Source organism: Pogona vitticeps, chromosome 1 (genome assembly GCF_051106095.1).
Source record: "Pogona vitticeps strain Pit_001003342236 chromosome 1, PviZW2.1, whole genome shotgun sequence".
NCBI classification, from domain to species: Eukaryota; Metazoa; Chordata; class Lepidosauria; order Squamata; family Agamidae; genus Pogona; species Pogona vitticeps.
This window is the reverse complement of record NC_135783.1, coordinates 41,317,837-41,336,446: the sequence shown is the minus strand read 5'-3', so window position 1 is coordinate 41,336,446 and position 18,610 is coordinate 41,317,837. Positions and strand designations below refer to the sequence as shown.

Sequence of the window (18,610 nt, the reverse complement as noted above, 5' to 3'; positions counted from 1 at the left end):
GCTCAGTTGATCATAGAGTCCAGCCCCTGTCAAGGAGACACCAAGACAAATTGAACACCCAACATTAGGCTCTGCAGCCGGAGACGTACACCCTTGAACAGTTCCGAAGAACCTTTATTTTTTATACCCTCAAAGTGACATTTTTAAAATGCTTCTATCTAAGTTAATGGTGACTAGTGACATTACTAGTTAGGTTTGGGACTGCAAAATAATGGCTAAAATCCTGTCATGCACTTACACTCATGTCATAACTTTTGGAAGCGAGATGACACAAGAAATCTTTATCCACATTGCTACTTACTTACAATAAATAACATCTACAGAGACTTCTTAACTTGTGGTAATGTACTTCTAAAAATTACTCTGCATAACTGCGTAATGGGATTTCAGCCAATAAATCAATCACATGGGATTACATTCCACTGGAGCAAAAGGATTTAATTTTACTGTTATTTTTAAGACTGAATTGCTAATCAAATGCATAAGCAAATGTAATTCCATGCAATGTATTTAGGATCAGACTTTTAAGTTCATGTCAAACTGTTACAGATTTTAATTACAGACTATGAGTATATTCTCAGTGCTTTCATCATGTATTGATCAAAAGTCTGTAACTGTTCAATTCAAACTGAGAATTACCATCAGCACCATTTACAGTTCTTTGACCCCCATGCCCCCTTCCCCTTCACAATGCTGTGAGAATCAAAGAACCCATAATTGGCAAAATCCACCTACCAAAACCCATCTTGTTTCCAAACAATATTGATAATTTCCTCATGGTTTTCTTTCTCCTCAGTTTCCCTTTTCTTTAGATTCTCATCTGCATCACTTACTGTTTTCAGGAGACAATCTACTTGGTCTCCTTTCTTTACCTTACTAGTGCTTCTGCCACCATTCACTGTGTAGTGCACAATTCCTTTAGTGCTTAAACACTGTGATTTTCTTTGGAATCCATTCTCTTCCCAATATGCATTGCTACCTACCTTCTTTCTCAAGACTCATCTTTATCTGTTCTCTCATAGCCCTTTTAGTCCACTGGCTCCCTCGTGCCATTCCCTCAGGCCTCTTACCTCTGGAGACCCAGTCCCTACATTCTCTTCTGCTCCCCACCTCATGTGAGAGGTTTCAGCTACAACGAAACTGACAATGTCATCTTCTCTCTATAATATAATCTGCAAACTTCTGGTTCCTCAAGAAGCTAAACATTTCAAGCTGCCACCTCAACTCAGCCAATTAGTATCAGAAACTTCACATCAAGGCGCATGATGCATTTCTGAATGCTTACATTGTTATATTAACATCCCACCCTTTTTTCTCTATAGAGTTTGAGGCAACAATAATGGCTGTGCTCTGCCCCACTTTCTCCTTAGAATGATTCTGTGAGGTCTGGCTAAAAGAGAGTAGGACTAGCCCAGGGTCATCCAGTGCATCTAAAGGCTCACTGGGGATGAGAATCTGCATCTCTCATGGCAAGGCTCCATCCATCACTACACCACAGTGGTTTGCCACATAGATGAAGGAATTGTGGATGTGTCCTCATTGGGCTGCCTGGTAATAACAAAGCTTTGAAGAGATAATAAACATCCCCCAATGCTAAAAACAGAACAGGAAAAGCCTTGCATGATAACATGGCACTTCACCTATGCCAGCATAGCTGCACAAGATCTTAAAATTCCTGGACTTGGCAGTCCTTCCTATATAGCTCAGCCTTCTGGCTTCTCAAGTGACACGGTGTTCTTTCTTCTCTGTCCACACATCTGCACAAGTGGCCACAGAGGGTTGCCCTTTGGCTGTCTACATGGAGAACAGAGACAGTCCAAAGGTTATAGGATGACCATCAGTGTTTCACTTTGCATGTGTCAGATATTGACAAGACCCATTGTTGTTTTTGTGTATTTATTACTGTCATATCTATTTTTCCTTCTTCAGATTGGAGATTCTAGGGTAGACCAGCCAGACTATCTCCTGAGGTACCACTTTTCATTGTGTTCATAAAGCATGTTTATTGTCTGCTGCAGAGGTGTAGTTCAGTCTTGCCATCTGCTTAACTCATTCTACCAGCTGCAAAAAATAAAAAATAAAAAAATGCTTTACTGAGGCAGGAGTTAGTATACAAGGGGCACCATGACTGGGCTGGTTCCTCTCTGCTTTGTACCCAAGCATATCACCAGTCCAATGGGTGAGCTGGTCTTATAGTTGAATTTCATAAGAAGATTATGACATCCTCTTAATTTGCAATTTTCTTTGTTTGGAAAAAGAGCCAGCCTAGGTAACCTTGGGCACACCATACAGTCCCAGAGTGCCCCCAGAAGAAAGGAATGGCAAGCCTGTACTGAGCACTCTGTATCTTGAAAACCCTGGAAAGTCACCATAGGTCAGAAATGGCCTGACAGCACGTAATAATAATAATTTTAAGTTTTAGTCAAGGGTGGCATACAATCACATCATATGTTCAGTTTAGGTAAAAATATTTGCTTAGAGCTTGCATTAGCTGCAATTGCAGGCTACACATACATCTGGCATGCAACTGGCATAATGCAGTTTCTATATCATAGCATGTTGTTGTTACGTACAGTAAGTTCTGATTTTGGGTGACCATAGGAGGACTTTGGAGGCATGTGAGATGGTCCAAGAGTAGTTTATCATGGCTATATTTCAGAGATTTTTCTTGCCAAGCTGGGATTGGAACCCAGGTCTCCTGAGCTTTAGCCCAGCACTCTATCCACTACACCACAGTACCCGTCCTAGTGGAATTTTGATGGGCTGGAGTTAAATGGTTGTCAAAAATACTTACAGCCTTCTCTGTGTATTTCTTTATAAAGTCAACACCAAAGGACTTATCACCATACAAAGTGTTTATGACCGTCAAACTGGAACTGCTGTAAAAGGAGTTTAGATAAATTGATCTAGGATGCAGTTACTACTTATGATGTCTGTATGCCATCACTTATAGTGGATCCTGTTTAGGGCAGTTACTGGGGAACTAGAGCGGGGGCGCTGAAATCCTCAGATCCTATTTGTGGACTTCCTTTAAGGCATCTGTTCGGCTACGGTGGAACCAGAATGCTGGACTACATATGTGGACCTTTAGTCAGATATAGCAGTGGTTCTTAACCTTTGTTACTCGGATGCTTTTGAACTGCAACTCCCAGAAACCCCAGTCAAGACAGCTGGTGGTGAAGGCTTCTGGGAGTTGCAGTCCAAAACTCCTGAGTAACCCAAGGTTAAGAACCAGTGAGATATAGCATGCTCTTATATTATGTTCACATGTCCACTAGCTTTAACTGTTTCTTGCATCAATAGTTTCAGGTAATGGACCTGTTTCAGAATGATACAAAAACAGTAGCTGAATTTTACTTCTTAACTTATTATATAGAATGGTAAAGACAATAAAATCCAAGGAAATTAATTAATTAATCAAACTGGATGAATTAATTAATTAATTCAAAGTATTTTTACCCTGCCTTTCTCCCTCCTTACACCATTAAAAGGACAATATTTAAAAGCTAAGAATAGTAAATATAAAAATATTTTAAAAGAATTAAACAAGCATATTAAAATGGTAAATAAAATCAATACTAAAAACACATTTAAAAGCAACAAAGCACCACAATATGATTTCAAAAACCCTTCTCAGACTGCCAGTTACTGAGGAAAAGCCTGACTGAGGAGAAAGGTCTTTCTTTGCCTGCTTGAGAAGAATAGCAAAGATGAGGCCAGCCTGGCTTCCTGTGGGAGGGCGTTCCAGACTCTGGAAGCAGCAACAGAGAAATCCCAGAAAAATCAGGAGGTTTAAGTCCATACTGCATAACACAGCAAATGCATGTGATAGTAGGTAGTTCAGTGGCCTCTTTCAAGGGGGAAGAATTGCTTGTGGTGAGAATGGCTGTGAGTAGAAAAATGAGGAGTGGGCAATGGGAAGTCTTCTGTGGGGAGCCCTATGGGACATGGGATTACTAGATGGAGAATGGAAGCTTTTGGGCTCCCAGATGCTCCACTGGAAATGATTTTTGTTCACCCAAATGAGTCAAGTGGCTGTTCTTATATAGATTGCTATAATGAATAATAGAGCTAAGGATTTTAGAAGCTAGTGGAAAATAAAAGTGGAGCTTCTTTAGAATGATTTTCTTCAACATTATAATGCATTCATGTTCCTTAGGGATGTGAGGGCTAAATCTAAGAAAAATGTTTGTGTGCGTTTTATTATTTACATGAATTGTGCTTTGCTATGCTCACATTGCGAGCTGTATCACTCTGAAACTCTGGGCTTTTTTCAAAAGATGCTTGTAGTGTCTCATTTAAGTTAGGACAGCAAGGGAAGTCCAGAAGAAATGAGATCTGATACAGTGGACCCTTGACTTACAGACGGCTTGATTTACAGACTTTTTGAGTTACAGACTTCTCTGGCCGCAAAATTTAGGTTTGACTTGCAGCCTGAGAATTGACTTACAGACCAGAAAAAAACCAAAATGGAACAAAAATGGCCTGTTACGGGATTAATCGGTTTTCAATGCACTGTAGGTCAATGGAGACTTGACTTACAGACTTTTTGACTTGAGAACCGCCTTCCAATACGGATTAAGTTCTCAAGTCAAGACCCCATTGTATGCACACATTTGCTTTGGGCTCTATGGTTATTTGGCCTATGAAAACAAATAATTAATTAATGTTTCAATTTGTAGCGCAGAGAGTGATCTTGTCCAAGGAAGTATGACAACACTAAAAGGTATGTTTTATAGTTTTAAAACTCTTGAAAAAGAGTTCTTGGAAGACCATGATTCGAAAGCCAACTATTTCAAAATATGCTGCTGGTTTCACAGTTTTGCTTTCACAGTTCATGCAAAATCCACCACTCTGTAAAACCCATCTTCCTTCTGAGGCAGGAGCAAAGATGTATTTGCCCTTAAGAATACTGCCAGGCTCCCCATTTTGTCTGCAGTTCGCCATAAACTCATGTTTCAATCTTTCCTTATTTGAATTTCAGTTTCCCCAATCATTTCTGTCACCCTCTCCTGAATATGTTCCACTTTCTTATGTGATAATTGGAGTGCAATACCTAGAGCCAGACATAATACTCCAGAAGAGTTCACAGTATCGTGCCATGAAGTGGGTTTACTTATTCTTTTAACTTTGAAACATGGATTCTCTTATTAATGCACATTATCAAGTTTTTGTATTCTCATCTCCTTGATGACTCACATTCAACTTGTGACAGAATATTTGAGAAGCAACAACATTAACAGCAACCATGTCATTATTAATACAGTATTATGTGCTATTTTGTCCCACAGTAAGTCCCCTCTCTCTTGCTTCTTCCTAAGACTAAGACATTGGGGAAGGCTGATGATTGTCAAGTTTGGTAGCACACAGACACTTGCAAAATTATTGAGTCAAATGTATGTCTTTCAGATATTGTTAGCGGGTTTAATCCTTCCGTGAAGTATTACTTTTCTCTGGGAAACAGCAGTACCATATCAGGAAGCGGAACCATGTAAGTTCTCTTCTGATCTGCTTGGCTGTTTCTTGTTTACCTGCAAGACAGTGATGAAGTACACAAGAGATAACTTCCAGAAACAGCAAAGCAGCTTGTAGCTTCTTAAAGACCAACAGGTTTATTTGGCATAAGCTTTCACAGACTTCAGGCCAGTTGTTTCTGCAATAGATGAACAAGCCTATCAACTCACAGTGAATTCTAAAGATCAGTTTAGTGTAATCCCTTTACTGGGCTAACCTTAGCGTCAATGAAAGAAACCTTGAGAATTTTTGTGTCATTTTGGTCAGCCAAATAAAAACATTACACTAATATGGATATTGAAGGTTTTTTGTAATGCCAGCATAGGACCTGTTTAAGTAGCACCAGATTATATTCCAGTCCGTTTTCTAGACTTTAAACTGAGACCATGTGTTCTTCTCATGGCACATATGTTGGCTGTCTTGCTTACGCAGTACCAGAAAGTTTGTTTTGTGAGCACCTGCTTGGGGAATGACCAACATTATTAACACAGTTTTTCCATTTAATTTCCCTCTGACCTCACATGACCCCTATGATCCATCGCCAGCCATGTGTAAGGAATTTCTGTCTGGATGTTTGGTTAACATTATGTGCATCTGATAAAATGGGCTATGGTCCATGTAAATTCGTGTAATGATAAACTTGTTCATCTTCATAAAGGATCTCAGAAACCAAAGTGTCGTAGGATACTTTACTGCTAAAATACCCTGTTTGTGTGTGTGTGTGTGTGTTGGCTAGCCACTGAGAATGGCAAAATGCTCTTCTGAGAGCTGAAATCCCCCCCCCTCCCGATCACGGGGCATCCTGCCAAACCCCGTTCTTCTTGGTTGCTGAAATTCTGAAAAACACACTTTAGCAGAGAATCTTTATGTGCTTCAATAAAAGATCTTTATTGTGCCTGGGCTGGAAACAATACAAGAAGGAAGGTTGTTATGGATTTTAATCCAGGTAGAATTTCAGCTTTATGCATGTAGAGAAATAAGACTTCTCTGCTTGATAGATTTTCTTTCCTGTTTCTGTACAGAGATCTCTTAAGCCAAACTAAAGAAACTGTGAACAGTATGAAAGAGAGCCAGGTGTGTATTAACACTACAGAATAGTGTGCAGCTGTTGCCAAATGAGGTTTTATGTTTGTAATAGGTTTTTGAATATTAAACCATCTTGGTGCCAGCCAGAAACATTTTTCTGCCCATTGTAGAGCCCAAATGGTACCTACATAGTAAAAACTCTTCCTGCATCATTCAGACCCTGGTTTCTTCCTTTGTCTCTTCCCACCTACCCACCCATCTCAAGCTGCCGTCTGAAGTTCAGAACACTTTACTTTCCTGCATGGTGAGGATATTCTTGAATTATTGTGCCTATGAAGAGAAATTTTCCAAATTCTCAAGATGAGGGCACAACAATATAAAGGCCATTTTACCTTTAAACTATCATATTATTTTTAGTTTTTTACTTTGTCAGTGTATGTTCAGTTGGTCTTTACATTTGATTTTGATTGTTATTGTGTTTACTCTCTTCTATTATTGTTTATCTGTTTTTCAATTATAAACTGGCCAGAATAGCCCTGGAAGCAAGATGAGTGAGAAAAAATGTCAAACAAACAAACAAACAGGCAGGCGGGCGGGTGGGCAGATAGATAGATAGATAGATAGATAGATAGATAGATAGATAGATAGATAGATAGATAGATAGATAGATAGATAGATAGATAGATAGATAGATAGATAGATAGATGGACGGACGGACGGACGGACGGACGGACGGACCGACCGACCGACCGACCGACCGACCGACCGACCGACCGACCGACCGACCGACCGACAGACCGACAGACCGACAGATAGATAGATAGATAGATAGATAGATAGATAGATAGATAGATAGATAGATAGATAGATAGATAGATAGATAGATAGATAGATAGATAGATAACAGTTATTGAGAATCACAGAATCATAGTGCTGGAAGGGACTCCAAGGGTCATCTCATCCAATCCCCTTCCAACTTACTATGTGAAAGTTTATTTATTTATTTATTTTATTTATTTATTTAATTTATACCCCGCCTATCTGGCCCACCGGACCACTCTAGGCGGCTTCCAAATATAAAATCAAATAATAAAACATAGACAAATACATAATAATCAAACAAGAACAGCAGTAAAGATAAAAAGGAAAAGTAAGAAAAAATCAAGAGTTGGCTGGAGGGAAGGCCTGAATAAACAGCCATGTTTTTAATTGGGTTTTAAAGGTGCCCAGCGTGGGGGCCGCGCGAATCGCCGGAGGGAGATTGTTCCAGAGGCGAGGAGCCACCGCCGAGAAGGCCCGGTTTCGTGTCTTCTCCTTCCGGGCCTCTCTCAGCGTCAGGCTCCTCAGCCTCACCTCCTGACTCGCGCGGGTGATCCGGGTAGACCTTGGTGGGAGGAGGCGTTCCGCCAAATATCGAGGTCCTAAACCGTTTAGGGCCTTATACGTAAGCATTAAAACTTTGAAGTTGACACGGAAACAGATGGGCAGCCAATGCAATGCGGCCAGCGTTGGAGAGATGTGTTGATATTTTCTCACTCCTGTAAGGAGCCTGGCCGCCGCATTCTGCACCACCTGAAGTTTCCGTGTCAGCCTCAAAGGCAGCCCCACGTAGAGCGCGTTACAGTGATCTAATCTTGAGATTACGAGCGCATGCACCAAGGTAGTGAGCGCCCCCATGTCAAGATAGGGTCGCAGCCGGGCAATCCGCCAAAGATGGAAAAATGCGGTGCGGACTACCGATGCCACCTGAGTTTCCATGGTGAGCGTCGGGTCCAAATATATGCCGAGGCTGCGGACCCCACTCTTCGCGGCCAAGGTGGTCCCCCCAAATGTGAGAGAGCCACCCAAGCCACCTACCATGGGGGCACCCACCCTCAGAACTTCCGTCTTATCCGGATTCAGCCTCAGTCCGTTCTCCTGCATCCATTGCAGTACGGCCCCCAGGCAACGCTGAAGGGAAAGGACAGCATCACCTGCAGTTGGTGAAAAGGAGATGTAGAGCTGGGTGTCATCGGCATATTGATGACACAAAGCCCCACATCCCCTAATGACCCCACCCAGCGGCCTCATATAGATGTTAAACAGCATTGGGGAGATAATCGACCCCTGTGGAACCCCACAATTGAGACTCCACGGGGCCGAGACGCTCTCCCCAAGCTGAACTCTCTGGGGACGGTCCCCCAAGAAGGAACGGAGCCAGGCAAGTGCCAAGCCACCAATTCCCAACTCAGAGAGCCTCCCTAGGAGGATACCGTGGTCGACGGTATCAAAGGCCGCCGAGATGTCGAGGAGGACCAGCAGGGAGATTTTGCCACTGTCGGCCTCCCTCAGCAGGTCATCGTACAGGGCGACCAATGCCGTCTCAGTACCGTGGCGCGGCCTGAAGCCCGACTGAAATGGATCCAGGGCATCCGTTTCGTCCAGGTGAGCCTGGAGCTGATCGGCCACCACCCTCTCAACCACTTTGCTCATGAAAGAAACATTGGCGACAGGCCTATAATTGCCAATTTATAAGTTGCCCCACAGATAGCTTACCAACTTGTGTGTGTCTGTCTATTGGGGGGATGATAGGGCTGGAAGGGACTCCATGGGTCATCTGATCTAATGCATTAATCAACACAGCCCTAACAGTTAATGCAAACCTGATTATCAGTTGCACTACATGGAGGATTCAAGGCCTAGAATGGGTAGTTTATTTTAGTTATTTTCTGACACCAGTTATGTAGTATCCACATCTCTTGCAACAAGATTGTGCCAGTCAGTATTAATACTGCCAACACAGTCAATCTGAGTTTGCCACAGAGTTGAATGTCACTGTGCAACTGTCACAGGAATAGGTTTTCCTAATTAGGAAAGCTGTGCAAATCAGAAGTGTTCAGGGCAAATGTCTGGTAGCTCTGAAAGATGGGGGACTGATAAAGAGAGGAAGGAATTGCAGGCAGCTTGATTCTTACCCCATCATTAATCTGACATGTGACAGCTGTTTTCCCTTGTGCTCCTTTCTCCCAGTGGATAGACTACCAAAATGACTGGAAGCTAATCACAATTTTCCTCCCATGTCCTTCCTACTTCTCTGGGTTGCAGGTAAGTAGATCATGTTTTGAATTGGGGAAATGACCAAGGAATTGGATTCTAAAATATAAATGAAATCATGAAACTTTAATGTTCTTGATTTTGGGTGTCAGTATTCTGACAATGTACAAGACCTTTAAAAAAAATTAACGTCTTTCCTCATACAGGTACTGTACTTTTCTGTGGAAAAACTGTAATGTGCCTCATTTCTCCTTGTACTGTGTTAGCTAGCTAGTACTGTGTAAGATTAACAACCACCACTGTGGTATAACCACTGGGATAGTGGAACCAGAGCTCATAAGGTTGAGGTCCTGAGACTTTCTGAGTAGCATAAAGTGTAACATCATCTACCCTTTGTGCTCCCCATCCTCAATTTTCCTTTTTCCCTCTGAGCTGTAATCCTCACAACAACTAGGAGAGAAATGGAGTTTCCCAGGAATGCTGTATTGTTGCAAACTATCCTTCTTGCAAAGGATATGAAGGTTGTTTGGTCCTGAATGAGCGATAAAAAGCTATTAACACCACAAAAAACATGCTTCTTATATGTCCATGCGAACTAATCCAACTGCTTGCATTTTTGGACTCTATGGATGGAGAGCTACTTATGAAAGATGTCATTATTAAGTACCTGCACTTGCAGCTGTAGCACTACACCTATGAGTATAGTGCTTGAGAATATGATTTGTGAGGCAGGAAATCTTTACATTTATTTCTCATTTATTTTTGTTATCTTTACTCTGTCTTTCTCCCCAAGAGGACCCAAGGCATCTTACAGTATTAAAATGGAAAATACTAGAAGCTGAAAATTCCAATGAATTATTGCAATAGTAAAAAGCAATTAAACCAATGTCTTAACTGAAAATAGTACAGTACTTCAAATGGAATTCGCCAGACAACCTGAGGCAAGGAATTATGTCAATGTCAATGTCTACCTGAAAATACTGTCTTATATAAAGGTCAAATCCAGCTATTCTGAGATTCCAATCCAGCCCTTTGGGGTTCCCGAAAAGGCCATTCCCCATTCTTGATGATAGTATCATTTGGTTGTTTCTCAAATTTGTATAGTTTTTCCCCACTTTCTAAAAGGTTGAAATGTTTCTCCTGAGGCTCACTCACTAACTTTTACTAACTAAAATCTGCTAGAATGTATGATCTCTGCTTTTGCCTTCAACCTCACTTTCCAATTCCTTGAAAACTTTTTTAAACTAGATGTGGTTCTCAGGCTGAATGGTAGAGATGGAGAACCTTTGGGCCACTAGATGTTTTGAGGTTCAGATGATCTTCTGATATTCTTCATATGTCTGTTATGCATTGACTTATTCCACGGAGACCTGTGGATCTGTTTTGAGTGGTAGAGCTCCAGTGGCATCTCTTCCTGGCATGCCCAGACTTGGTCACAACAATACACACACTATTTATACTTCATTGGACTTCTGCAGTGCACTAATTAATGGTACTGTTCTTGAAGACCAGTAACAAAATTCTGCTGGTGAAGAATGCTACTGCAAAATTTTTCACCAGTGCCTAGAGTGGAGATCATATAGCCCTTTGATTGCTCGTCTTTCCTTGAGTAAATGTGCTTTAAAGCAATTAATAGGTGAGGACCAAAGTATTTGATGAATCACTTCTTCCCATGAGAATTTGCCTGTTTTTTAAAATCTACTGTCAGGTTATGGTGACAAATACAGTTGAACCCTGGTCCTTGCTGGAATGTTTCCACTGAGCTATCCAGCAGTTTTCTGATTTTAGAAAACCAACCAACCAACCACAAAGCATTGCCATAACACATACAACACACAAACAGCTGATCCTCATGTTAACTGCATATCTGTAGGAATGAGTAGGATGACAATATCATCAGGTCATCTCTGGTACTTAATGATCAATTTGAATTTCTTATCTCTGTAGAAATATTTTTTTCCTGTGGGAAGCAAAAGGTTATTTTAAATTTTCCTTGTGGAGAGGAAAATGCAGGTTATTCTTATAAATACATATGAAACTCATACAATAAAGAAAAAGTTCCGTGACCATGTTAGAATGGTTGTTTGCATCCACCCTTAGATGCCTACATTTATAATTTTACACTTGTAAGCCTGCTTGCTGACATTTCTATATACAGTACAGTCCTTTATTGTACGGCGCAGTTACAATATTTGGAGGGAACTCTTTTCCTTTGCACAGTCTTTCAAATATTTCTGTTTTTTCATTGCCCTGAATCAATTTCAAGCATGCATAGTTTGAGTGTAGATCAAACAAAATGAAATGTATGCAATTTTTGTCTCTCTGGTCTAATTTTCTCCCTGCCACTAGCACTATCTACGTCTTCTGCAAGTGGTCCATAAAAAAATCCTTTTTTCTTTTTCCTTGCCCTTTGGCATTTGTACTGCACCAAATTGTTTTATTTTATTTTATTTTATTTTAAGTCCCTAAATGCTATGCTCTGCAACATTCTTTCCTTAGGGCTTTAATCAACTCACTACAAAATGACTGTTTGAAGTCTGCAGAGGTGATAACCATGTATAAATATTTGAAAGGAAACATTCACCCCCACCCCACAATGTCTAAGAACCCAGTTCTCAGACAATTGGATATGGAAACACCCTTCTGCTGAACAAAAATAAGGAGCTGCATTTCTAGTAGGTAAATGAAATGATCGAGGAAAGAGGACCAAGAGAACAGGTACTATGATAGCCAGCTTACAGCTAGTCTAATCGGGCAAATAGGTCATGCTCCAGCCCCTAAGCTTAAGCTATGCTTAACCAGTCCATGACTATTTGCCTCCTTACCAGTGACAAAAACCCAGTGCCCTGCCTGTGTTATTTTTCTGCTGATCCCAGCTTTGCCATAGTCCATGTGAGTCTTTGGAGATGCAGGCAGACAGAAAAGCAGATTTTAACAGATTGTCATCTCTGGCTCTACCCACTAGAAGCTATCATGCTTTCTACCTCCCTACCACAATAGGTGCCAGCTGCTTTTGTCTGCATGAAGGGCCTTGTCCTGATTTCAGTTGTATAGGGTGACATTCCTGGTCTGGCCAAACCTAGTCTAGGATTCAGGAATGGTAGCAATAAGTACAACACAACCCTATGCATTTCCATATGCTCCTTCAAACTCAATGGAACTTATTCCCAGATGAGTGTGAACATTTGGAATTAGGGTATAATATATTAAAGTTATAAAAAGTTGTCAGATGTAAATTGGAGGCCAATTGATCCATAGATGCAGATGGCATAGGATGTTCGGCAGGGTTTGCTCAGAAGAGCAAGCTTTCCTGGGTGAAGTGTGATCTGCTGTGACCAGTTGATTGGTGCAGTCTATTTCCTTGCCATTGCTGAATGGTGACATATATTCTAAATCATGCGTTCCATGCCATGGTTCATAATTTCAGCAGTGGCTATAGGGTTAGTTTATGACACAGAGGTATTCGCTAGAACCAGCATCAGCATCACTTACTACCACTACCACCAGTAATGCATCTAGTGATTAGGTCTGAAAAAGCCAAGATAACATTTAATTCTTTACCCACCATGTGATGATGAAATAGCGGTGATACAGGAATCTAAATGTTCTATGTGGGTTCTCCCATTGGAGGCCAATATAGGACCATTTAAAGAAAAAAGATGCACACAAATTCTCACATCTGAGTTGACAGCTGTATTTTAGTTCTCTATCAAGGCAATCTGCCTTCTGCTATCTATAAATGGCCTAATACTAATTCTGTCTCTCATGCAAGTTCTTTGTTCTGGCAATGACACCCTTGACACATTTACTTTTCACAAAGAATCCAGACAACATTCTGGGCAACTACTTATATTCTTGTCTTTTCTCTTTTATTCCCTCATCTCTTTCCACAACCCTGATTTGTGGCACTATTTAGAACTTAAAATATAACTGCGGCATCAGTATAACTGGGGCAGTCAGGCAAAAATATGGTGCTTTTAATTAGTAACTTCTTTCTTTGGAAGGAATAAGATTGTATTCTGTCCAAGGCTCCAGATAGCCTAAATGTCAATCACGAGGGTGGGAGGCCAAGGTAATATTGTAAAGAATAGAAAGGACCCTTGGCTATTTGTCGGGTTGCAGCATGAGGCCATGAAACTGCAAGGAATTTTATTCAGCTAGGAATTATTTGCAGCAAACGTGTTTTCGGATATGTTTGTCTATTATACATCCCATCAACAGGATGAACAATACAGGTAACAAGACGGGGGGGGGGGACTAATAGCTAGACAAATCTGCTCCTGGTTTTAGTCTGAACTTTAAATAAATTCAATAAACATACTGAATTTATTTTGAGGATGAGGTTCAACACCACGGACAGAACCTGTAAAGTCTGAATTAAACCCAGACTGGATTCACTGCCACCACTGACATTAGATCCAGCAGCTTCTGGATAGCTGTAAAAAGAATCTGTTATGATCCAGGAACAGTATTACAGAGCTTTGTCCTTGTTTTGCTAGATAATTATGCTCACGAAATCAGGATGGCGGTAGGGTACTTAATGGGCAATTTCTCTTCTCATTTTAATTTTTATAGGTGAGACAGAGATTGTAATCTATATCATTTTTGCAAGAGTACGATAAGGGTATAAAGTGTTATTTTGATTTCTTTCACTGTGGAAAAGGTGATAACCACAAATTCATTATCTGTCCTCTGACATAATTTTTTCCCTTTCAATAGGAGGCTTTCCTTTTTGACAGCATTGAAAAACTTGAAGGAGTCTTGGATTTCTTATATGAAGAAGTAAGAACTGTTTCTCAGTTTGAAAACTTTTGTGAAGCTCAGTTCAAGCTAGTTAGCTGGCTTTATCTGATACATATAATTCATTTAAAGTGCTTACATACCCTCTGTATATGGTTTTTACCATTGAATTGTTTGCAACACAGAGACTGAAATCCTGATTCTTAACATAGCGTCATAACTAGAATAGGCCCATTCTAGAAAGCCAATATATGTATGTATGTATGTATGTATGTATGTATGTATGTATGTATGTATGTATGTATGTATGTATGTATTTATGTATTTATTTATTTATTTATTTATTTATTTATTTATTTATTTATTTATTTATTTATTTATTTAACTTATATGCTGCCCACACTACCCAAAAATCTCTGGATGGCTTATAACAATTTAACTACAGTAAAAAAGATAAAACAATTAAAATACAATTAAAATATATACTCCAAAAATTGCCATCAGGACCCACAGTTCATATTATTTCAATTAAAAGCTTTCTGGAAGAGGAAGGTTTTGACCTGGCGCCGAAATGTCATCAGCAATGGCACCAGACGAATCTCAGTCGGGAGGGTGTTCCATAATCTGGGGGCAGCTGCTGAAAAGTGACTTTGTCTACAAGCCATCCCTCTTACCTTGAGGGACAGATCTTTCAAAAGGGGCCCCTGGCTAGATCTTAACTGCCGGGTAGGTTCATATGGAAGGAGGTGGGCCTTCAGGTATCCAGGGCCCAAGCCATTTAGGGCTTTATATGTCAAAACAAGCACTTTGAATTGGGCCTGGACAGCAACTGGTAGCCAATGTAATTTAAACAGAATTAGCCTGATCTGTCCCCCAGTGGCCCCACCATTCTCCAGCTGTGCAGCTCGATTATGGAGATTCTGGATCAGTTGCAGTCACCTGACCACCTTCAAAGGCAGCCCCACATATAGCGCATTGCAGTAATCTATACGAGATGTTACCAGTGCATGTGTAACTGTCATGAGACTCCGCTCGTCCAGGTAGGACCATAGTTGGTATAATTTCCGCAGCTGAGGGAAGGCACCCATGGCCACCGAGTCCACCTGGGCTTCCAGAGTTAGACTGGGGTCCAGGAGCACCCCCAGGCTGCAGACCCTGTCCCTTAGGGGGAGTGTAACCCCATTCAGGGCAGAGAAATGGCCCTCCAACCTGTCCAGCGAAGCATCCACTAACAGCACTCCCATCTTGTCTGGATTGAGTTTCAATTTATTAACCCTCATCCAGTCCATTATTAGGTCCAGCACAGAAACTGCATCACTTGGACTGGTGGAAACAAGAGGTAGAGCTGAGTGTCGTCAGCATATTGCTGACTCCTCAGCCCAAACCTCCTGATGACCTCTCCCAGTGGTTTCATGTAGATGTTAAACAGCTTGGGGGGGACAGTATCGGGCCCTGAGGAACCTCATGACATAAATGCCATGGGGCAGAGCAACTGTCCCCCAGCACCCCCTTCTGAACATGGTCAGCCAGGAAGGAGTGGAACCAATGTAAAGTGGTGCCCCTGACTCCCAACCCAATCAGTCTACTGAGAAGGACACCGTGGTCGATGGTGTCGAAAGCCGCTGAGAGGTCCAGGAGTATCAACAGGGTCACACTCCCCCTGTCTCTTTCCCGGCAAAGGTCATAGATTTAAAATTACAGTTGCCAGTATGTTAGTCTAGTTTATAGATTTAAAATTACAGTTGCCAGTATGTTAGTCTAGTCTGGTAATAAAATAGTTTGGGACACCACTAGTGGAAGAGATATTGAAATTAGAGATGCAAAATCACAATTTCTAATTTTGCTAATATAGTACTTTCATTGTTGTAGGTACCTAAAGCCTTTGTGAACCTGGTAGATTCTACTCTGCTGACCTTTCCTCACTTCAGTTTGCATAATGCCAGGTAAATCAAAAAGTTTTCTAACTATTTTCAAACCAAGAGTTTCTTCTTCTGTTCTTGAGTGTATGTTGGCAATTTTTCTCCAGATACATATTGTGATGTTTATAACAACCGTTCTGTGCTGTATAGTAAGTAAAGCACTTGAAATCTTTCTTTCTTTCTTTCTTTCTTTCTTTCTTTCTTTCTTTCTTTCTTTCTTTCTTTCTTTCTTTCTTTCTTTCTTTCTTTCTTTCTTTCTTTCTTTCTTTCTTTATTTATTTATTTATTTATTTATTTATTTATTTATTTGTGGCAGTTTTTTCACTGCTTTCTGAGACCTCAATCAATTCAAAAGATTAAAACTTCTGGACTGCCGTGGCTCTTGTATATTGGAAAATTCTGACCCTACTCTGGCTGTTTTTCCAAACCTAGCTGATTTGACTCAGTTTTCTCCTAGCCATCTTTCTTTTTGTCCCCACAGTGTAGGTCATCCCCACATTGATCAACAAATTCTAGCTTCTTTATCATATCAAGCAATTATTTGTGATATATTCAGTCTGTTTCCTCCTAAGCTTTAGAAGGTTAAGGGATCCGTTTCCTTACAAGGTAATAAGAAGCTGCCTGCATGGCCTGTTGTCTGGAGGGACTGCAGGCACAGGCTGCTGTCCGCTCCAAGATGGCGATCAGACGGTGTCTTTGCTGGAGCAAACCATCCACTCCCAGAGTGTTCCTACCAACACTTTTCTGACCACTGTCAAGGGGTTTCTACTTTCTGGTGCAGGTAGAATTACTCTGTTTTGCATTGGTTCCCTTGCATATGATTGCTGAAACTGATCCAAAGCAAGCCATTCTCTTTCAATTTACCAATATAGGTATTGTGAAGTAGCTTAATGAGCAAACCGGTTCAGGATATTGGCAAATTAATCACTTTCCCTGCTCTGCAGAGTGCAAGAGAAGAGAAAATTTTTAAACTACATGTAGACTATTGCTGATACACTTTATCAGTTATGCATTTTTTTTTAAATTTTTTTTCTGTTTTCCTTACATTAAAGGGCTGGTTGAGAAACTGCCCACAGTTGAATCCATGGTGGTGGCAGAGCAGGGGAAGTGATTAATTTGCTGGTGTCCTGAAGTGGCCTGTTTATCAAGCCACTTCACAATATTGGCAGGACCCATTTCCATGTCAATGGTCAGGCTTGATTAGGTCTTTCTAATCAACCCTGAGTACTCCTAAGCAGCTCACACTAGCTTGCTTCCTGCTGCTAGTGTAGCCACACCCTGAGTTAAAGTTACATTTTTGTGTTTTAAGGGGTAACAATTTTCAGGGACGCAGAGTAGTAAGGAAAGAAGGAACTTTACTTTTTAGACCTAAAATGTCAGTTTTGGGAGATTGCCACTACTCTCATAATCAGGGAGTGTCATCTTACATTGATGTCTTATTTGAAAGTTATTTGATTTGAGAAATTAAATGTTGAACTCATATGTCAGATTCCAGAGTGGAGCATACATTTTGGGTTATGGATTTCGTTGGGTGTGAAAATGATCTTTATAGATAGGTATCTTCCCTTTAAAGTGTTACTTTTGCAGTTTGGATTGTGCTGTCAATTCTATTCTACCATTTTCAATGGTAGATGCGTATCTTAATATCTAGGAATACCAGGCTTCGGAAACAACAGGGGAAAGGCTGAAAAGAGAAGTGGAAGTATCTCACACATATTTGAATCACACTGTAAGGCTTCCTAATGCAACAGACTCTGTGTTCATAAAGGAAAAAGATACATCATTTCAAATGTGTTTTTGCTTTGTTTTACATATTTTCTAGGCATATTCTTCCTAAATTGTGTAATTGTTTCAGTGACTGTTCCAGTCTTGAAGAAATTGTATGGAGATGGTCCTTTCAGGTGAGCAATAAATTCAGTATTACTGCCTGTCCCTGTCCTATGGAGAGAAGACTACAGCCCAACAGTTCAGGGGTAACCTCCTGACCAGGCCATGGTTATATGTGTTGTGGTAGCTATATTGGTTGCAACTCTATGCCATTTAAAATTAAAGTGTTTTTCCAAGTCTGAGTAGCACTAAGCTGAGTCAAACAAATGCTGTTTTTTTGGGGTGGGATGGAGCATGGCCACTTGGTCCCAATGTCCCTTGCCCTACCACTCTTGTTTGTGACCTTCTCAGGTTGCATTTTAAGGTCTCTCTAAGTTTCAAGGACACTGCTCTAGCAGAATTCCCCATTATTTGGAAGTAGTTCCCCTGTACAAACGAAGCCCCTTCTTCCCCCTGTCCGACTTCCCTGGACATCCCACCCCTCTACATCCCAATTAAGTCTAGCAAAAATATCCTATTTTCACCCATGGAAAGGTTATTTCTAAGCCCTT

General features: G+C 40.8%; 2 protein-coding genes across 2 annotated transcripts in view; both read left to right on the top strand.

The window, feature by feature from the left end:
* Positions 1–18,283, top strand: part of LOC140704704 (phospholipase B1, membrane-associated-like) — a 34,059-nt gene extending 15,776 nt beyond the window's left edge. Inside the window, exons 5-11 of the mRNA XM_072991272.2 lie at positions 1,930–1,970; positions 4,683–4,726; positions 5,410–5,491; positions 6,537–6,588; positions 9,550–9,624; positions 14,293–14,355; positions 16,183–18,283. Of these exons, the coding sequence (XP_072847373.2) occupies positions 1,930–1,970; positions 4,683–4,726; positions 5,410–5,491; positions 6,537–6,588; positions 9,550–9,624; positions 14,293–14,355; positions 16,183–16,260 (435 nt within the window). The 3' untranslated portion in view covers positions 16,261–18,283. The remainder of the gene's footprint in view (positions 1–1,929; positions 1,971–4,682; positions 4,727–5,409; positions 5,492–6,536; positions 6,589–9,549; positions 9,625–14,292; positions 14,356–16,182) is intronic.
* Positions 18,059–18,610, top strand: part of PLB1 (phospholipase B1) — a 127,810-nt gene continuing 127,258 nt past the window's right edge. The window contains exon 1 of the mRNA XM_072991271.2: positions 18,059–18,133. The gene's annotated coding sequence lies outside the window, so the exon portion shown is untranslated. The remainder of the gene's footprint in view (positions 18,134–18,610) is intronic.